The sequence below is a fragment of the Aythya fuligula genome, chromosome Z, assembly GCF_009819795.1.
Source record: "Aythya fuligula isolate bAytFul2 chromosome Z, bAytFul2.pri, whole genome shotgun sequence".
Lineage (NCBI taxonomy): Eukaryota > Metazoa > Chordata > Aves > Anseriformes > Anatidae > Aythya > Aythya fuligula.
Genome location: NC_045593.1, coordinates 26,754,405 through 26,776,359, shown reverse-complemented (window position 1 = coordinate 26,776,359; position 21,955 = coordinate 26,754,405). Strand labels below are relative to the sequence as shown.

Here is a 21,955-nt window from a genome sequence, read left to right as displayed (position 1 = left end):
AGGTAACAGACAATCAGAACAAATTAGCTGGCTGCTTTCCTATCTTTAAGGTCAGACTAGAAAGGTCTGTGACTGAGGCAGATTATTACTGTATTTTTAACAGTTTACAAAGGCATGCATGTATGTCAGATGGGGAAACTAGCCTCCAGAACTGCTGATTAATCAATCCAGAATCCATTCACTCCTTTCTACAGAAGAAACAAAAATGCCTGATTGTTCCTTCTTGATCAAACAATGATATTCTAATAAAACACTATCAACGTAGTCAAGTTTCTTCTATTACCAAATGTCATTCAGCAAAAAATTGAAAAACACAATAAAATCCAAAATAACCAAAATGAAATTCTAATGTTTTTGAAAAACAGGAAAAAAACAATATTGAAATCTGTAACAAAGGGCATAAACCTACTAGCCAAATAGTATTCTCTGAGGAAATAAATAGGCAGAATGAAAGGGAATCTTTTTTTTTTTTATCACCAAGTGTAGATGAACCTTGTGCTTGTGAGCAAGATTCCTATGCTGTAATTATATAAAATGTTTAAGTGAAAGTAACATCATATTCCACAATCATTTCAGACAAACAGGATTTTTTTTTTTTTGACCTAGCTCTGGAGTTCAGATAAATAAAAGGAAAACAAACTAACTACATACATTCCAATCCAACAGTAAGTGAAGTTCTACAACGAAAATGAGGCTTTCAGGTATACTTCATTTCTGTGATTTTGAATGTATTTTGTACGGTATGAAGAAAGCTAATAACTACTGTTCTAAATTAAGTTTCATAAGCTTTTAGTAAGAAATTTTAACTGCAGCTTGCCCTTTCATGAATTCAGGAAAACATCAACTCACTAGGCCTGCAAGGCTTGTAAGGTCTACTAAATGCATTATTTTTCAAGGAAGCTCCCTATCCCCAGTCTTCATTTCTCCCCAAATCCCACAGTACTTAAGTTCTTTACCTTTAGGTTTAACAGAATAGAATCCAATAGCTTCTCCTTTTCTCCACAGGATCTTAGCATAGTCATTGCTGCCGTGACAAAGAAATGGGACCTCATTTCTCTCCATTTCTTTCTTGCGATAGATAATTCGATTAAGAACATACAGAACCACTCTCTCCCCCACAGATTTCACCTAAGGAAACAGAGAAGAACATTTTAGAAGGGCAGTCGGTTTAGGTGATACTTACACTGTAGAGATCTTGATTTTCAAAGTTGCATGCAAACACAACTACAGATGGAGTCAAGGGAAGCAGTAAGTACAAAGCAGGATAAAGCTCTGAGGCTTCAGGCTAAGGAGATGCTCTGAAGCCATAGTAGTTGGTTAAGTACTAGGCATTACCACAGACAGATGATCTTTCATATCTTCAATGATGTGTGGTGGTAGGAAATGTTTTGATTTTAACTGAAAGCTGTTTTTTTTGTTGTTGTTGTTGTTTTGTTTTTTACTATAACAGTATGCCAGCCTCAGAGTTTCCAGCCTAGCAGGTAACTGGAGTCCTATAAGGAAGGCATGATAAACCTGACTGGGCAGTAGTATTTCGCATGCTCGGTCACTGTTCACAGAGTAGCAGACAATGGGATGCAATGCAGTGGAAGAACCAGTTACAACAGTTTATGGCATGAAACAAGGAATTCAATATCCTTTTCCCTATCCTGCAGGGCTCCTTTCACGAATTAAGTTCACCACTATCCTAACCACTGTAAAGGTAGGAATGGAGGAACCATCCTCTCTTCCCCAGGCAAAAGTCCCAGCTACCCTATCTGTAGAAGACAAAGCTTTTCTTAGTACTTACCATCCTATCATTATTGAGCACACAGAAAACAATGCAACACAACAAGTTATCTACAGTAAATCTAATCCAAGAATCAGAGAAGAGTGCCCAGATTCCATGAGCAGATATGAATAATGTTCCTGGAATATATGTTTCTAGTTCTGGAAAAAACAAGACTCCATACTACACAGGTCTCAGTAATAACAAAGCTCAGTGACGAACAAAAAGGCAGATTCCAGACAAATGTATTCCCAAATCTAACATATTGCCTTCTGCAGAGCACCAGCTCCTGCTCTCCTCTATCTAACAGGTTCCTTTCAGTAATTGTAGTTTACCAGTCTCCTGGTAAGAATGATACATATTCCTGTTAAAAAGCACTCCGCTCTACTGAGACGTTTCAGTATAACTAGACATACTGTGTTCTAAAGAGTAAGGACTTAATTAACATCTTCACATCATTAAGATATAATTATATCTTGCATATGACGCTAATGTACAAAAGTCACTTTCTCTGGACATATTTTCAGAAGAAATTTCCCTTTCCTCAAGTACCTATTCCTTCATTCCCACTGACCTTGCTTTTTACACAAGGCAGCTAACCTATTTCCAAATTAAATAAAAGCACATAGCATCTCATACACCAGGTGTTGCCATTACATTGCATTAGGTTGAACGATAAGAACAACTGCTAGATGAATGTCGGAGAGCTTTACCTGCTGAAGCCCTTCTCTAGAAGGGACAGATGTTCTCAAGATGTCATCAATTGACCACCAGCGGTTAGCGAGATACAGAGCTACAGCTTGAGAGAAACAATGGGAAACAAAATGTTAGTGATTCTCACCATTGCAAAATAACATATTCATTATAGCTGATAAGTAATAGGAATACCACTGCAGTAACCAAATTAAGTGTCTTCTAGTTGGCACTAGATAAATGCAGCTTTTACTATCTTAGTACAACATACCTGGTGCTACATAACCCCCACCCTATATGCAGCAGTCCCTGGTCCAAAACTTGTTTGAAAAGTGAAGCCAGTAACATCAGATTAAGGTTTTGTGTAGTATGATATACATAAACTGTTTTTCAGATATAAGCACTATTCCCCACTGTGCGCTGGTACTGCCTTCCACTAACAACTGGGCCTGCCACGAGGAGTCTCATGTGCAGGCAGGTGTATTTTAGTTTTGGGTTGTTAATGGATATTGATAGCAAAACCTGCAAGTTTTAGGGAGTCATATGAATGTAAAAAGGCCAGTGGCCATGTGATTAGTGATCAGGAAGAGTTTGTTCTACTAGCATTTGTGGCACACCTGTGTGTGCCACACCTGTGTGTGCCACAATATATGAAGCATTATATGAAAGTGAAGGAAACACTGAGGACTGGAGGGGAAGAGAGAAAAGGAAAAAAACAACAGTGAGGCATCACCTTGGCTAGAGCTATGTAAGGACCTGAAGGCAAAGACAAATTTACACTTGATACTGATCAATCAGTTCTAATAAAGAATATCTAAATTCGTATGCAAATAAACAGATTCTATGAATACCCAATAAATTCCTTTTAGAGAGGTTATATATACAATAATCAACAAACATGTACTTTCAGATGAGCACTGTGTTGTTTTGCTACATATATCCTGTACTCAGTGGGTCCAGTTCTACTCTGATTAGTGTGCAAAGCTCAATCATTTGTGTACATGAATTCATATCAAAGAGAACAGTGTGGGAACAAGAAGACAGTGAACAACAAACGCAAAAGTGGCAAAGTTACACTACCATGGAATGAGCAAGGGCCTGGTTACATGTGTTCATCACAGAAAAAGAAACAGCAACACAGAGATTAGAATCTTAAAATGAAACCTGTGAGCGAGTCCTCTGGTGCAAACAAAGCAAGAACTTTGTGTGTCTGCTCTTCACCATAAAGAGGAACGAAGCCTACAGTTGACAAGCTAATAGGAATCTGAAACAAGAGCGTACAATACTTCAATAGACTCTTGCTAATACAACATTAGTAAAATATACAGAGAATGTTTAGCAGGGTAAGCAAGATGAGTGCTGAAAACAGAGCGCTTAATGGTTAATTGTAAAAGACAAGCATCAGACCCTGGCCCTCACTTTAGATGTTTCTTCCTAAAGGGAGTACATTACAAAGAGCTCTGACTCAAGCTCTGGCAGACCTAGTTACAGTAATTTGTCCTGTTACAGCTCTCTGCTGTCAGCAGTTTGCATTATTGTGCACAACTGAAGTAAGGTGTGCAAAGAGCCAGTAGTACTTCAGCTGCCCCAGCTATACAAGCTGCCAAAGCCAACAGAAAGAACGAGGCAGGCAGGCGGGCACAAAAAGAAATTGGCACAGCTCAATTGCTAACATGAGCACTAATGTGCCAACATAGGAATGCTTGATTCAAAAGGGTCTTCTTCCCTGAAACTGCACACACTTTAGGAAATCCGTATTTGTTTGCTTGATTTTCCTTCACAAACAGTGTAAGAAGGGTCAAATCAATCCGCCTTTCTGGGGGTGATGCCCCTTTTTGAAAAGGTGTTTTGCTATTTAAATTCATGTTTTCAATGTTTAATTAATGCACAAAAAATGGACAAGAGTCAATGGTGCAGTAAATAGACTTGCTTACCCAGAAAACAACTTGAAAAGACTGTGTTATGCTATGCCACTAACAATGATGTTAACACAGACAGATACTTAGGTATACAACCCCTGCAGAAATGCAGGGAAGTATTCAAGACTGCTTCTGCAATGGAGTCTGCAGCATTGATTTTTTATTCCCACACAGAATGCTCTCAGCAAATTTATTTTTAATTAAAGCTACAAACCACTGTTTATATTTGTGCTAGTTAGAATAGATAACAGAAGTGTTCATCTAGACAGCATAAACACTGGCCAACTTAATGCTCAATGGATAAGCGTTTGAAACATGAAATGTGATAGCCAGCCTCTACCAGAACTCCCAACAACAGCAAGGAGTATTTTGCATAAAAAGAAAGAATCACTTCTGAAATCAGTGAAACTTGAATGTATCAGGAATTGAACTCAGCCATGAAGATCACTGAAAGACTAAGATACAAATAGAGGCAGTTAGCTTCAACAAATCATGATCCCCTTAGTTATGATGCTAGGTTTTTGTGAGCTTAGATATGAAGGTTTGGGATTTTTTTTTTAATTATTTAATGCATACAGATACATTGCCTAGAAGCAGCAAATTGTCACTAATGCCCAGATTTAAATGTAATTACAGAATAAAACAAAGTAGAACTTAATACACAAACAGGAATTTGGAAAAAAAAATAAAAGCTTTGCTAAAATAGTAATATAATTCAATAGTTAGGAACCAGTTATTTCTAAACATTTTAAATTCACAAGTGTATCAAGAAAACGGGGACTGAGGTATTTGCTGGTTCTTACTTTGCTGTGGTCTGGCAGGGACAAGAATTCTGGACTATGTGGATCCCCATACCGCAGGTCAGACAAGTAGCGCACTGCAGATCTCTCCAACTCCTCATGACTGTAGGTGTTCAACATATCCACCGGGAACGCCATCATCTTGGTAAATGAGTAATATTATTACTGAAGACAGTTTGAATGATACAGTGCACAATGTATCACACACACCTACTAAAACTGTAACCCAGACTCCTAAATAACCCCTTCTGCTGCTCTCTGGATAGGCTGTTCAAATGAAACAGCAACACTGAACACATCCCTCAGCCTTGGCTACACAGCTTGCTTTTCCAAACATACACGGGCTAAGGTGATGTGGACACTGAGGTCTGTTTTTTAAAAAACAGACTTTGTCTCTTCTTCCTTTGCCCTGTCTCTCCCCAGACTACCTGCGTGTCATCTGCAACTGGCACAAAATAGGAACGACCACGTCCTACGCATCTAAGCCAGGGAGGAGAAATGCCCCCAGCATTTATTTCATGAAGATGGTGCCTATTAACACCCAGTCTGTAATGATGTATGAACCCAGAGTCTGCTTACAAGCAGAAAAGGAAGGTTTCAGCCTGTGTATGTGTACACACATGCACGTTTTTGTATGGGACAAGCCAGCAGAAACATGGCAAGCCCCCACTTCCGTTCTGCATGCCTTCAGCACAAAGCCCAGCTTTGCTCACAAGGTCTTCACATTCATCATTTCTGACTGAAAGTTCAGGGCAGCAGATCTAAACATCAGAGAAACCCACCAGTATCTTAAAAGTTCACTGGCACAACTGGCCAGACCATTCATTTCATCACTTTGCTGCTTGTGCCAGAGGCAACTCTCTGCAAGGCTTCTGTTAGCACCTCTTTTCACAACAGCACTTGAAGTCCTTCCTGACTCTTTGCTACATCCCCCAAAGCAAGGAACTCCAGCTGCAACCTGCAGACCCGTTTGGACCTACTGCTAGAGCAATACAAATGCCCAGCTGCTTTCAGAGCAATGGGCAGAGCTGCACAGCCAACATTTCTGAGGCCACAGATTAAGCAACAAGTGGCCAGACAAACAAAAAGTAAACAACAGACGTTTCTGTTAAAACTACAGAACAGTCTCAGGTGGTTTCACTGGTATTTAAAACTGCCACCTTTAACATTTTTGCTGATGGAAGCATTAATGCTTTCCACAAATGTTATTGTTTAGATACACGCAAACATTCCCCACTGTAATTTCCTTTCAAATTCAGCTCATTCCTTTCGCTTACATGTTATTTGGATTTTCTCTTGCCGTCTCTCCTAGTCCCTCACATTCCTCCTGTTATTCACCACCCCTTTTGGATGCTCAGGTGCACCTCTCAATCCTCCGGATGCTAGCCTTGCAAACAGGACAGAAGCAGGCAAGTGATGCCTGACATCATTCAATCCCACTGCCATCTCTGCTTGCAGATGAGGGCACTTCAGGAGCGTGCACACCTTTGGCTGCAGCAGTAATGCACAGTGGCCAGAGAGGAGTTGCTGCCAGGGATGCAATTCATCCACAAGCGATCTCCTCACCGCTAGCTGACAGCAACACAGTCCACCTGTTCTGAAATACACTAGCAATGTCGTAGTACACATGATAAATTCACAATTAACATCTGACTCGCAGCCAGCCGCCAACAGTGCTCTCCAGGGCTCAGTTCTAGGGCCAGTCCCGTTCAACATCTTGATCAGTGATCTGGGTGCAGGAGCGGGATGCATCCTGAGGATGCACAAGGATGTTAAGGTACTTGAAAGCATCCAGAGGAGGGCAAAAAAGCTGGTAACAGGGCTGGAAGGCCTGTCCTATGAGGAGAGGCTGAGAACACCGGGGTTGTCCAGTCTGGAGCTGAGGAGGCTGAGAGGTGGCCTCACTGCTCTCTGCAACTTCCTGAGGAGGGGACAAGGAGGTGCTGGCCTCTGCTCCTGGTCACTGGGGACAGGACACAAGGGAACAGCACAAAGCTGCACCAGAGGATTATCTGGTTCAGACTGGGCATGAGGAAAAGTTGCTTTACTGTGAGGGTGGCCAAACCCTGGAACAGCCTTCCCAGAGGGGTGGCTGATGCCTGTCAGTGCTCAAGGGGCATTTGGACAATGCCCTCAGTAATGTGCTTTAACTTTGGTTAGCCTTAAAGAGGTAGATGGACTAGATGATCTTTGTAGGTCCTTTCCAGCTGAACTATTCCATTCTATCATCATTCGCTCTAACATGGTCAAGTGTCAGAGCGAGACAGACTTAAGCACCTCAATATCCAGCCTCTTCCTGCCTTTAGCTCCTTCCATGCTGAGGTATGGACCCACCCCACTGACATAAAACTCCTAACTGGGGTTTCCTCATCAGGTACCTGAGTAACTTCTCAGCTCCTTTTCTTACAGATGCCTGCAGACACAGGTCCCTGTACTGGTTAAATTTATCTCCCAGTGGATGGGTGACGAACACTGCAGCTCTGAACTTTGATTCCTTAAATGACTGAAGGTAAGGCAGGGAGAATCCAAGCCTAAATTCACATTTGTTCAGGATGAAACAGCACTTAAAGATGCTGCTCTGTGACACCAGGAAACAAGACAAACAAATTTCCTTCACCAAATATCTGAAGATATTTAGGACCCTTAATAAATGTGCTGATTTAAATATGCACTGTTGCAAGAGCCATGGTCAGAACAGGAACTGATATAAAGCAAGAGATTACAGGTCACTGCTTCCACAATAGCACAAAGATTTTGCACCTGGTCAGCTGCAACAGGACAGCTATATTCTGCTGTAAGGGAATACAGACTCATGAAAAAAAAATGATTTTCTGAATGCTGGCAGAAAAGAAAAAAAGAAAGATTAAAGAAATGCCTAAGTGCTTGGATAACTCCCAGGATAACAGATGACTTGAGCCGAGCTTTTGTTATTACATGACAAAGATATGCAAACCACAAGCTATAAATGAAAGCCCCTAGGTAACAATTCCTGACATTTTTGGAATAAAATAATGCAGGACCAAACCAGAAAACATGCAGTAAGAAATCCAGTAATTATCTGAGTTCCAGTCACTACACATCTAAGAAAATTAAAGCAGCAATCACATCTTTGCTTATATGCAAAAAAAGGGACAAAAACTGTTTTTGGCTAACCAATAAATTCACAGACTTACTCTCAAAGTAATTCATAACCTTCTTCCTGTTCAGCTGGTTGGGTTATTTTCTATTTTCATATAGTTCATATTTCATTAGTTTTATCCACTCCCAACTCAATTATATTAATATCTTTTTCATCTAATATGATTTACAGAGAAAGGTTTATGCAGAAAACAGAATGCAGGTCCATCTTCAAGACTAAACCAGGAAACCCATTCAGCATCCCTGATTAATAACCTATTGTTTCTACTGTGCAACAGATTAAACGTGTCAGGTTACATGCTCTCAAACTTGTGTGATGTGATTTGTACCTTAGTGTTGATGAGATCAGAAACATTCACAACATCTAAATTCAGTAGATCCATGAATAAGTCATTAACTATACAGTTACCAAATCACATTAAAAGCACTGAATAGCTGATAGTAGAAGATAGTAGAAGACCATGCCTATCTACAGCAGATCATAAGAAAATAGCCTAGCAAGTGCAAGCACCTTCGTTTTGAAAGGCAAATTAACCTAAAGACAGTTTAAATGGCTCCCAAGAATAATAAATTAAACTCTCCTCACAAAAAAAAAAAAAAGAAATAAATTGGTTTATCAGTGTCTTTAAAAAAGGTAAAAGTACAGACAGGTCCAGATCTAGACACTCTCGAGTGATGCACAACAAAAAAAAAAAAAAGCTTTTCAGTTCTTCCTGACGAGAGCATTATACATTTTTCCCATAGAGGCAGCAGGAACATCACAGGTCTCAGCCATGAAACCCACGATGCCCTTTTTGTTGCTCTAAGCCTCCATGTGTTGCATGACTGTAGAACTGTCAGGTCAAATCCTTGTCATACACTGTGGGACTGTGCTCTGCTCATGAGGAACCGCTCCAATTGGCCATCAAGCAGTCACGATGACTATGGATACACAACATAGCCTTAAGCAACCAAACTCACCGCAACCCTTTGTGGAAAGAATACATATGAAAGAAATGGGAGGAAAAAAATATTTTTTTTTTTATTAAATGGGGCATATTATGCTTTTCATGTTTCAACTGAGAGAAAGCATGTTTTAGACTCTTCATAACCACATCACTTTGCATATTAGCATTAAAGATTGTACATAAACTCACGTAAGCAATGCTTGCTTTAACGTGGAATTGTATCATGTTCCCCTTTCTCAACATTATGCAAGTTACTATGCTAGAAACAGCACGTCAGTTTTATGAACATCTGCAGTAACAGAGGATAACAGAAATCAATTCAGGGAACAGAAACAAAAAGGATTTAACAGGATGAGCATACACATTCCTGTGCAACCAAGATCGTTCTTAATTCATAAAATCTTTGCTAGCGTAAGCATTAAGAGTGAAAAAAATCTTCTAAGTGAGCAAACTTGACAATTGTTTTTACTGTAAATTATAGCTACAAACCCTATTTCATCTTCAGAGCACACAAAGGAAGGAAGCACAGTCCATACAGCTTCTAGCCCACGAGAGAATTTCACTAGGAATCAAGAGATGCAGTCACCCCTCTGCAGACCCTCAGTACCTAATGCCATGAAATTGTGCAAAAATAAGAAGCCAAAAGCTATGTTGTTTCTTACTGCATGCTTTACAGCAGGGTTTAAACACAGTTTAAAACTGGTTTGGGGTGCTTCTGTCTTAAGGGAACTGAAGGCCAAGTGGTTAGGCTCTAGCAAAGGCTGTAGAGGAATCAGGATAAATTTCAAGCTCTGGGAGACTTCATATGAGCAAGAACATGTTACTTGATGTGCTTCAACTCCTCACCTATAAAATGGGAACAACTGGTACTTCAGAGAGACCAGTAAGACCATGAGATACTCCAAAAAAGTCATTTTGAAACTTTCAAATACTGGAAGTGTGCAATTCTACAACACACCTTAACTGCACTGCTGATTTTCCTTCAAAAATCATAAACATAAAGTAACTGGCACAGATAAACATGCATGACACAGTATGTGCAAAACTGTATCAACCGCTACACAGCTGGTGATCAATGTTCAGATTTAAATTTGTGTTTAAAAAGCATTTATCTAGCTTTTCTTTAAATTAAAATTTTGAAACTACAAGAATACATATCAGGATGCTCAAGCTATGACCTGCAGTATACTTCTGCTAAACCAGGACAGCTAATCCAGCTGCAGCACACAGGACATACACAGCAGATCCAATCCAGAAGCTCAGAAACCACACAGAAGTTGAAAGATGAATAAAAAGGAGGAAAAGTGGTAGTATATCTAGTCGTCTAGCTTAAACTACAAAAAAAAAAAAAGCATGACAATTGCCACTTCTAAAATCAAGAAATCTGTTAGTGCTAATAGAACTTAAGTCTATTAACAGACAACTTACTTACATAAATATTTCTTTGCTTAGACTACCAGCTGTAAAATATTCAAAACATTTTCATCTTTTTTCTTCTTTATTCAAGATCAATTACTTTAAGTGGAGGTTGGAGGGTGTTTGTAACATATTGTACATTTGAACTTTTATAGAATCATAGAATATCCTGAGTTGGAAGGGACCCTTAAGGATCATCAAGTCCAACTCTTGACACCGCACAGGTCTACCCAAAAGTTCAGACCATGTGCCTAAGTTCACAGTCCAATCTCTTCTTAAATTCAGACAGGCTCGGTGCAGTGACCACTTCCCTGGGGAGCAGGGAAGTGGTCACTTTTATCTCACTTCTATCCAAACGATCTGAAGGAAATAGGTTAAAAGGTTATTCGTCCTTTTATAATATAAGAAAAGTAAACTTTAAGCTTATGCTAAGGTATCCCCTATATATATTTAAGTGATCAATCATCTATCTGGATTATTAGGAATTCTTAAGTTTAAAATACACAAGGAAAATCTGTACCACAACTACCAGTTTAGACCACTATTTTAACAAAGTTTTCATGTTTGTTAAGTAACTCCATCTCTTAAAACTGTTTTAATTTGTAATGTAATATGTACACTAAGTAGAGAAGACACTTCAGGAAATGGAAGTTGTTGTTTAAACAATAAATTATATACTAGTATTTCTTGAAAACCTTACAGGCTTGAAGAATATACTGTCTGATCTGCCACATCGAATAGACTAAGAACTCTCCCCATTCAAATAACCTCCCTTCAGATATGTAGTTTTCTTGGATTGTAATTCAAATTTTATTTTTTTTTTATTCCCTAGGTGTGTTTCAAACCATTATCTGCATCATACCACTACGGCATATAAATACTGTCTCCTGATGCGTGGGTTTTGTTCACATTTTCAGAGAATACTGGCACATTCATCTTAAACATAAGTGCTTGCTAACTCAGATAAATTTGCTATGATTTGCAGTTTTGTTTTCCCCATACAAAATAAAAAAAAAAACAAAAACATTTTAATCTGTTTTGTTTGTTTACTTTTAATAGGAATATAAAACAAGTAACATCTACTCAAACCTCACAAAGACCCAGATAAAAAATCTCTTAAAGAATCAGAAGATACTGATGTAACAATTGTTGTCAAAATCCACCAAGAACTCTGGATTAACGTGTCAACCACAATATCCATAATCTGCTTGAAGCAGCTTATGCAACTCTGGTTTTCTATCCGAGACACAAACCAAAGCTGTTGATCTGAATGCAAATAAACAAAAACAATCAGTATTTTCCATTCATTAATTAGCCACCATGATTTATTTTAATTTACTTGTATGGTATAGCACACAATTATGAAATCTACATGGAGGACCCAACTCTCCAATCCACTTCAGTGGAGATGAGCAAGAATTATGGTTGAGGTCTATGTGACTGTGCTCAAACAGTCCCTTGTGGATTGAAACTCTGACCGCTACAGGAGAAAAAGTTTTCCACATAAAAAGTATTAGTATATTACTTATTTTTACTTTAAAAATTATCAAAGTTTGAATAGAGCCTACTAGCTTCATTACAGCAAATTGCAATCTTAATAAAAGCACTTGAAAATCCATTTCTGCAATTAAATCTATCTAGGATGCTCTAGCATGTAGTAAAAATAATATTAAATTTCAGTAGCTATGAAAGACTAAACAGCCACCAAAATGTACTGATACAAAGCTAGATACTCCTGGTAAAAGTAAACTGACTACAACATTACAGGGTGTCTTTAATTAATTGACAGTTTCAGCTGCAGTAAGCATGATCTCTTGTTAACAACTACAAAATCCTACAGCCTTAATGAAAACAGGACTGAAATCTTACCAGTGATCAAATATGATATGGCAGAGCAGTATGAGGAGACCGTATTATGCCACTTCACTCTAAAACATAGCTGGTGGTAAGGTTCTTAAGCAGATGCCTATTTAAGCACCTATGTAATGTCACTGATGATTAAAATTAAGCATTTTATTTGGTAGCCCATTTAATCAAATTCTGCTTTTCAGTATACAAAATACTAACTTTTTTTGATTTTTTATATCTTCCACAGTCTCACATTTAATGAGATTATTGTATGGTAGCTTGAAGAGCACTTTCTTCAGCATAGTTTAGCTAAATTAATACGTACAAGTGTTTTCTACAAGAAAAGTGTGCCAGCGATATGGTTCACATTCTGTTTTAGATAATTTCCAACAGCAATACTTAATAAGTCTAAAAAATTAATTTTTTCTTAAAAGGAACCTTCCTTGCCTCTCCTTTCAGCCTCTCAAATTTGAAGTTAATGCATCCATACACAAAATGAAATCAATTCCAGCTGTGTTTGAAAGTAACTGACACCTGTAAGAGAGAAAGATGGGACTAAGTTTTCTTCCCAGACCCTCATCTCTTTGAGATGTATCTTACCTCTTTGGTGCTCAGCACTCAGTCGTCTTTCTCATCTCCCACTTTCCTCTACAACCCCTTTGCTACAAGACACACTTGCTTAGTGCCTTAAAAATTATGACCAAACACCATGCAGATACCCCTGATGCCCCACCTTTCCCCCTCAGTCACCCCTCTTTCTCCCTTCCATACCTCAGCGCTCTCAAGCTGCTGTTGTGCCGTTGTCCAGCTCTCACCCTCAGCTTGCTGCTTTTGCTCCTGCACTTTATATCCTACAGCTTCTGTGATTAGACATTAACAGCCTTCCTACATGTACATAGCTCAGCACTTGCTGCCCACGTCCAGCCTCCCTCTGCCAGCTGTGCTGCTCTTTCCCTGCTTGCTCATCCTCCACAACTCCGTGTCCCCTGCTTCTCCAGGCACCTCTGCCATAAGACATGCCTCTCTAAAATAATAAATCCATAAGATCTGCCTCCTCTCTAGTTTTCTGTGGTGTTATGTCCCACTCCCACGTGGTGCCCACGTTCCTTGCCTGTTTGCAAGATCTCATACTCCCTCTACCATTACCCCTTCATTTTGTATGGGCCACCTCGTGCATACATTCAGTGACTTCAGAAATAAGAACAATGAAGAAAGCCCTTCTCTTGAACACACTTAGAAAAAAAAAATACACACGCAACACCAGGCAGGTGGTAATCTTCCAAACCTAACGTAACCAACCTAACACAGCAGCGAGACCGGCATTGCAGCAACCCTATGTATGCACCTGATTTTATTTTTAAAACTGTTCTGCTGTCTTCTCCCCTATCCCCACAACGGGGGCAGACTTCAAAGCTGTACAGATTAGGTCAGCCAATTGCACATACACCATATCGCAGTCTGATGAGTTAGTGCACATCAGCTAAACAACAGCAACTCTCTTTATGGGTGCTTCGAGAATATTACAAATGCAAATTCAGATGTGATGGTGGCCATGGTTACTAATGGTGAGCAGCAGTGCATTAACTCCTCCATACCTAAGGAATTGCTAAAACAGTTGCCTGAGCTACTACTACTGTGTCACATGAAGCCTGAGGATGCTCCCGTTTTCAGCAGAGGAGCTGCATGAAATTCAAATAATAAGTAATATCCCATCTCCTGATGTCTTTTTTTTATATATATTGTCTGTAATTTGTTTCTGAAGAAGGGAACTGAAAAAAAAACAATTGTTTGTTGTTAAAAGTAATTTGCAGCAGGACACCTATAACAGAGAGCATGATTTGCTTTGGTTTTATGGCAGATCCAAGTGAAAATACAAAAGGGAAGGGGCAGAAATAACATGATCTTCCCAGGAGCAGGAAGAATCCACAGCATGTGAGGCAGGTAAAGCTGATAAACCAGACCGCAACAACAGGTTCCTGTCAGTCAACCCTTGAACTTTCCCACAGACCAACATGCAACTGAGACTTTTCAGAGTCTGACTGTACAGCCATATACCACTATATGACCCACTTACCATATATTGAGGACCACGATCTGGATATTGACACTACAATAAAAACAACATAGTTGGAGTGATGAGAATTTAAACCTCAGCATACCTTAAAATCTTTTTTTCCCCCAAACAAAAGGGATAGGCAAATATCTCCAACCATTATTACAATTGCCTTCAGAAGATGACGGATGGCTAAAAACATAGTGCTGAATTAGAGTGAATTCTGTATTTTCACCTGCCTCTTGCACTGTGTTCTAGAGTAGCAATTTTTTTTAGCTGCACACAGCTGAAGGGGCTTGACAATGTAAAACAAAATAATGGCCTTCACTTATCAAAAGTGGGTGAGATTCAAGAAAACCAGAGGAACTACGGACAAAGACAACTGAAGAGACATAGGAAAGAGAGTTTAAGAGAAATGCAGCACGAAATCCAGATGACACGAATACCACAGACACTAAGAGCAATGTTCAAAGCAAGTAATCAGGGCTTTCAGCCACCACATTTGTGCCACAGACATGATGAGAAAGTCATTACTGAATGTAAGCCTGAGCCCAGTCACTTTGTGAAAACATATTTCAAGTTACCACCACAGGTCATAGACACCATTTGAGCAAATACATTTTGGCAAAAATGTAGGCAAAAGCATTTTAGTACATCCGCACCAGTGCTTTCCCACCTTTACAAACACCACACAGACAGACCATCCCACCTGTAATCCAGCTCACAGCTGGACTCAGTGGTGAATGTTTGCTTTTGTCATCCCATCTTCAAAAGGATGGAAAAACAGCAAGCATGAACTCAAACTAGAAGTTTTTAAATCCATCCTCTGATGTAGTATTCGAGAAGCAAACTCAAACCTGATATCAGTGTGACTGGGAAGCTAGCAGGAAGTCAGGCATCTTGCAGGCTGTTCCAGCTAGAAGTGGCAAGGTCTGGTATTTCTTGTTTATGTAAAAGTCCTATTCCCAGAGCAAAGGAAGAATAAAACATCAAAAGAGCCCTTCATCACTCAAAGCTCTCAAGAATCTGTTTAGACATCAACTACTTACATCCCTCTTCTCCAGGCTTTCCAGTAAGACCTCAGAAATGGGCAGCAGCTCAGGGCACACAGCCTTACCCTCTTTTCCTTACTGTCCATGCCTATTGCCATCAAAACCAATATAAAGCAAACTCCTCATCACATAGTTCAAATTCCTGAGCATTTTTGTTTGCCTTTGCTTTCAGCAGCCTCATACTTGCAAGCTCGTTCATTTTGGTTCCCCACAACTATCTGGGTATAACTGCTCTGTTTTAGGTTAGCCTGCTACAGCTGTATTACAAAAACCATTATTTAACAAGCATTCACTAGGTATCAGCAAGCATGTTACCACAGGACTGAATTTCTGCATCTGAGAACCTCTGCAAGAATGTCTCTAATCGCAGAAAGGAATGCATGTATGACCTCCTCCCTGGTGTCATCCTGCTCTTATCCCCATCATCAGCCATTCTGGCATTCTTCCAAGAACTTACATGCTTCTGTGAATATACTGCATTTCCCCTCCTTCAAGGCAATTTGTGTACTTCAGGCCTCAAAGGCATACCTGTTAGTACACAGGCTACTCTGTTCTGGATGTACTCAAATTTCTCAAATTGCCTCATCTGTGAAGCAAAATCAGTAACTGTTTTTCTCTAAAAATACAGATGTTACTTGCTTTTAGAGATTGTTTTGAATAAAGATAAGCTAGTTAATCATACCCCTGAACAAATCACCATATCATACAGCATGAACTACTGCAACAGTATCAGCATGGCTAATCATACTAATTCCAAATTAGTGGGATTTTAAGCCTCAATTCAAGCTTCGTTTGCAGGAATCAGGTTGTTACCTCCTGCTTCTTCAGAAAATTCACTTCAGCAGCTTCAGAGTAAAGGCTGAGAGCATAAGCTCTCAATGTTGCCATATCAAAAGAAATAAAACACACCAATATTTTGGAAACCTGTAAGTTGTCTTACTGAGCTGTAACAACATTTATAATGTTGTGGGTATTGCTAACATCCTACTTTATTATTATCAATTCAAAAATCATTCGTTCAAATTCCCCCAAATGATTTTTGCTGGTTAATTCTGCAACAGCTGTGTAAAAGTCTTCATAGTTGCAGGACTTGCTACCTGCAAAAGGGCTAGGTAAAAGACCGGTCTTCTAGCAATACATTTGCTAACTTAAAATAATTTATATTTTACTGTCCAGTATATGAAAAATATAAACATAGCTATGGCTAATGCAGCACTGCAAACTATCTGAAGTTTATTGGTGTTCATTGTGTGGGACTGGCCAGTGCATCAGCAGGCTGAAGGCCACTGCTGTGCCAGAACTTCTGAACCAGGTGTATTCGCCTCGCACTGCCTCAGGGGCTGCTGATTTGATAGAGACCACACCTTTCCTGATGATCCTTCCTCTCCACTGATTCCACAGAATTAAGAGATGTATTTAACTTCCATTTCTTTACATATTTGATGAAACCTAGACAAAAAAAAAAAGTAATGGTAAATTCAATCCATCATGGCCTATAAACAACCTCTAACTGCAGGAAGGGAGATACAGACACAAGGAATATGCAGATCCCCTGTTCTACAGTAATAATAAAAATCGTAAGATATTGTTTTACTAAAAAAAATAAAGTACATAAAGTACAGGACTAAAGAGAGGAACAACTTGCATCTGAAAAATCAAAAGCCTAAAATGCTGTTTTGAATAGCTGTACAATAAACAATTCAGACAAATTAATCTCACTGATTTGCAACTTAAGAAATCGTTTCAATATACGCAGAAAAGTCAAAACAACGCTAGTAGATCACAGAATCACAGGATTAAAGGGGTTGGAAGAAACCTCGAAAGATCATCAGGTCCAACCACCCTGCCAAAGCAGGTTCCCTAGAGCAGGCTGCCCAGGTAGGCATCCAGACAGGCCTTGAATATCTCCAGAGAAGGAGACTCCACAGCCTCCCTAGGCAGCCTGTCCCAGTGCTCCGTCACCCTCACCATGAAGAAGTTCTTTCGCATGTTGGTGCGGAACTTCCTGTGCTCCATCTTGTGGCCATTACCCTTTGTCCTGTCCCCGCAAACCACTGAAAAGAGGTTGGCCAAATCCCTCTGTCTCCCACACCTCAGGTATTTATATACATGGATTAGATCCCTTCTCAGTCTTCTTTTCTCCAGACTGAACAGACCCAGGTCTCTCAGCCTTTCCTCATAGGGAAGATGCTCCAGGCCCTGTGTCATCTTTGTGGCCTTCCACTGGACTCTTTCCAGGAGATCCCTGTCTTTCGTGTACCAGGGAGCCCATTACCAGTCAACTTTGAAAATAAAGAAGGAGACATGCTAGTCCTGATAATTCTCACTAAATTTTAGTGAGATTTTAAGGCGGATTTGAAAGCTTGTTACTTTTTTGAGGAAGATTTTTTTTTTTTTTTTAACATATTTCAGGGAGCTATTCAAAAGATTCTTTGAAATCTCAGACTCACTGAAGAACACCAGCTAACTTTATAATGACAAAATGAATACATGCTGTCACATTCCATTGTTCCCCCATCAACACTAAAAAAGTCACTAATAGCAAACAAAACTGCAAGAATGCCAGAGGTAACAGCTATCATGACACTGCTGCACACACCATTTCAGTCACACTTAAAACAATGGCAGGGGTAACAACATTAAAACAGGCTTTCGCATTCAGAATTATTTAGCCCATACAGAAGCCACTACCTAGAAGTTTAGGAGGAAGGTTGACAATTGTTTGATCTTAAAAAGTACCCATTTCTATGATATGAAAAAGGTTTTTTTGTTGTTGTTGAGCATACAGCCCTACTATAGCTTCCCAAAACTCTCCATTTCTCAGTTCAACGGATGACTTAGGGTTTCTGGAATGTATAGCTTATACAATTAGTGACAAGGTTACAAACCTAGACTCAGAGAAGTGATTGGGTTGGAAGGGACCTACTGGGGCTGGAGGAAGATATTTATTTCTCTGTCAGGAAATAAATAGTAACTCAAATAAAAAAAAAATGTTTTGAGGGATATCAATGTGACAACAAGCATAAGTACACTTCATTTCAGGTCTACTGTTAGGTTTACAAAGTATAATAATTGGTATCACCTTTAAAATGATCAATATTACTTGATATTCATCAATTAATACAAATTAGAGATATGGATATACCAGGTCTTATACCTAAGAATGTAAAGTAATGGGCTGTTCTACTCCAAGTTCCTCTATTACCCTGGAATTTCATCTCTTTGCAATTTCACATCAAGTTTTTTTTTTTTTTTTTTTTTTTAATTTTTCTGCATGAAAAATGGAGGAGCATTATTGAACATCAGCCTTAACACCTAAATGAAATCCAACCACTATGCACTTGCAAAGACTCTGAACTGCAATCGCAGTCCAATTAAAGCTACTTACACAGGTTTGCACAGATAGGAGGTTTGGGTAAGTAAGGCAAGTTTTAATTTCATTCCAAGTTGTGTTATATTTTTATGTCTATTAGTATTACTAATAAGTTTTAATAATTCAAACAAAGAGTCATTGTCTATGTTGATATACATATGAAAGAAACCAGGAATATTTTACAAGTCATTTTGTCAGAGTCTCTCTGTAAAGAAGTTAAGTCAGGAAACGCTCCAAAAGACTTGGTACCATGTGTCTTGATCACACTTTGCTGGAGTCAGTTCCTTGGAAAACTACAGTAGAATCCCATTTTAATTACTCATCTTCCACAACAGTAGAAAAAGGTATTGTAAAACATTAGCATCTGCTGGGTGAAGAAGTAAAGTAAAATCTGACTGGGGGAAGGAGAATGGGGAAGCAACTTAAACATCTCAGCTGTATCAGAGTCCCAACAGGTTTTGCTTTCATTCATTAAATGGTGTTGAAATTGAGGTTAACAACACCTGAACTTGGGTGTTAATAGTATAAAACTCTTCTTGCCTTGATGTTTTCCTCCGTGGAATAGGTGCTAAAATGTTTTCTTACTACCCACCATTAAGACAAGAAGTGAGAAGTTCTTCAGTGTTTAAATCAGACAGGGATCAATTAAACAAGAAAGGTGCTGGTATCTTTAAGGAACCAGGGAGAAGACGCACTCAGTACCTAGAGGTAAGAGTTTGAAGGAGAAGACAGACCACGATCATTCATCTGCAGCAATCTTTTGTAGGTACTCCACCACGGATTTCATTGCACTGATCACTCTGACACCACACCAACTCCCCTTAAAAATCACTGCCTTATTTACAAGACAATGACCAACAGTGCTGACCAACACCCAAAACAAGTACCTGCACCTATGGAAAAAGGAAGAGTTCCTTCCTCCTGCACATAAACATAAAACCACAGCTGGACTGCATCTCCATGCCACAGGCTTTTCCAATTTCTCATCAGTAATCATGAAAATGCCTCAGCCCAGGAGAGCCTGAAGATCACTCTTTTATCACTTCCTCTAAATAGGATATTAACACAGATTAAAAAAAAAAAAAAAAAAAAAAAAGGAAGTTAATATATTTTATTTTCCATTAATGCTAGTAGAACCCTTTAAAATCCTTCCCTAACCCAAGCTCTCAAGAATAACCACTTTCTCATGCTGGATTAAACACACCAAAAGCACTATAAAGATGCTGTATCAATGCATATATGTCCTGGTTTCAGTTAGGACTGAGTTAATTTTCCTCCTAGTAGCTGGTAGTGTGGCTTAGGATGAGAAGAGTGCTGATAACACGCTGATGGTTTAATTGTTGCAGAGCAGTGCTTACACCAAGCCAAGGACGTTTCAGCTTCTCGCTCTGTCCTGCCAGAGGGCAGGCTGGGGGTGCAGCAAGAGCTGGGAGGGGGCAGACCCGGGACAGCTGACCCCAACTGCCCAAAGGGGCATCCCGTACCGTATGGGGTCATGCTGAGCAATAGATAGGGATGGCTAGCAGGGTGGGGGGCCGGCTGCTCAGGGTTAGGCTGGGCATCGGTCAGTGGGTGGTGAGCAATTGCATTGTGCATCACTTGTTTCATACACATTAGTAGTAGTACTATTACCATCATTATTGTTATTATTATTGCTTTCCTGTCTTAATAAACTGTCTCTCTCTCAACCCACAGGCTTCACTTTCCCGTTTCTCTCCCCCATCCCAGAGAGGGAGGAGGGGGATGAGCCGCCGGCCGGGTTCAACCCCAACACCACCTCAGCCAGGACGCTTCCCCTTGACCGATAACGGCGGGATCAGCCCTACCTCGAGGACAAAACCCTACAACAAAACCCTACAACCCCGCACATCACCCCTGGGCGCACCGAAGGGACGGAGCGCCTGCGTGCCCCCCCAGGCGCGGGCACAGCCATCTTCTGTGGGGGAGCCACCTCGTGCCGTGGGGACACCCCTGGGCTGCCAAGCCCCCCGCACACCGCCTGCCCCCCGCCCCCCGCCGCCGTGCAAATGGCCCCGCTACAATAGCTGCCCTCCACAAAAGATGGCTCCGCCGGCCCCAGCCCCGCGGCAGGGCGGCCCTTCCCCTCACCACTCGCACAACTTGGCCCTGCCGGGGCTGGGGGGGATCCATAAACCCAGCTCCTTTTCCCTTCCCCACCGCCCTGCCCTGCCCGGCTGCGGGGCGATGCAGGGCGGTGATGCGGGGCTCCCCCGCCGCGCCCCCACTCACCTCAGCCGGCCGCGCAGCCTCCCGCGGCGGCTCGGGGAGAAGGGAGGAGCGGGTGGGTGGGAGGGAGGCTGGGTGGAGGCGGTGGGGGTCCCCCGCAGCGCCCCGGGCCCCCGCCGGCGTCGCCTGCCTCTTGCCCCGCTGCCGCTGCCCGGCGCCTGATATCGGCTCCCCCGCCGCTCCCCGCCCCTCCGCCGCTGACGCACTCCCGCTGCTGCGCCGCCGGCCGCCGCTCGCCCCGCCATGGCCGCGCCCCGCACGCCCCTACCTGCGCCATCGCCCGCCCTGGGGGGGGTCCTGGTGGCGGTGGCGGTGGTCCTGGTCCTGGTCCTGGTCCTGGTCCTGATCCTGGTCCTGGTGGGGGTGGTATCCGCACAAAGGGAGCCCGGCGCCGCCCCGCAGCACGGGGGTGGCGGTGGGCGACAAGGAGAGGGGCCCACGCGTGGGTTCTCGGAGCACGGAGGGCCGGGGGGGGGGGTGGGTGGGTGGGTGGACGGATGGATGGGTGGGTGGATGGACGGATGGATGGATGGACGGACGGACGGACAAACAGGTGGATGGGTGGGTGGAGAGATGGAAAGAAGGGTGGATGGATGGATGGACAGAAAGGTGGACAGACCCACAGATGGACGGATGGATTGGCGGACGGACAGACGGGCAGAACGGTGTCTGGGTAGGTGGGTGAGTGGACGGATGGATGG

The 21,955-nt window shown here is 41.3% G+C and overlaps 1 protein-coding gene across 3 annotated transcripts in view; it reads right to left on the bottom strand.

Moving 5' to 3' along the window:
- The window catches only part of FAM169A (family with sequence similarity 169 member A), a 40,105-nt gene extending 18,793 nt beyond the window's left edge, over positions 1-21,312 (bottom strand). For 2 of the 3 annotated variants that reach the window (XM_032205657.1, XM_032205659.1), the window contains exons 1-5: positions 21,258-21,312; positions 5,184-5,321; positions 3,626-3,725; positions 2,482-2,567; positions 957-1,128 (exon numbers count right to left, since the gene is read on the bottom strand). In XM_032205657.1, the coding sequence (XP_032061548.1) occupies positions 957-1,128; positions 2,482-2,567; positions 3,626-3,725; positions 5,184-5,321 (496 nt within the window). In that variant the 5' untranslated portion in view covers positions 21,258-21,312. Of the gene's footprint in view, positions 1-956; positions 1,129-2,481; positions 2,568-3,625; positions 3,726-5,183; positions 5,322-16,998; positions 17,065-21,257 lie in introns of those variants that run through there. The other variant, XM_032205658.1, reaches the window with a different exon arrangement.
- Between the last annotated feature and the right edge of the window lie 643 nt (positions 21,313-21,955).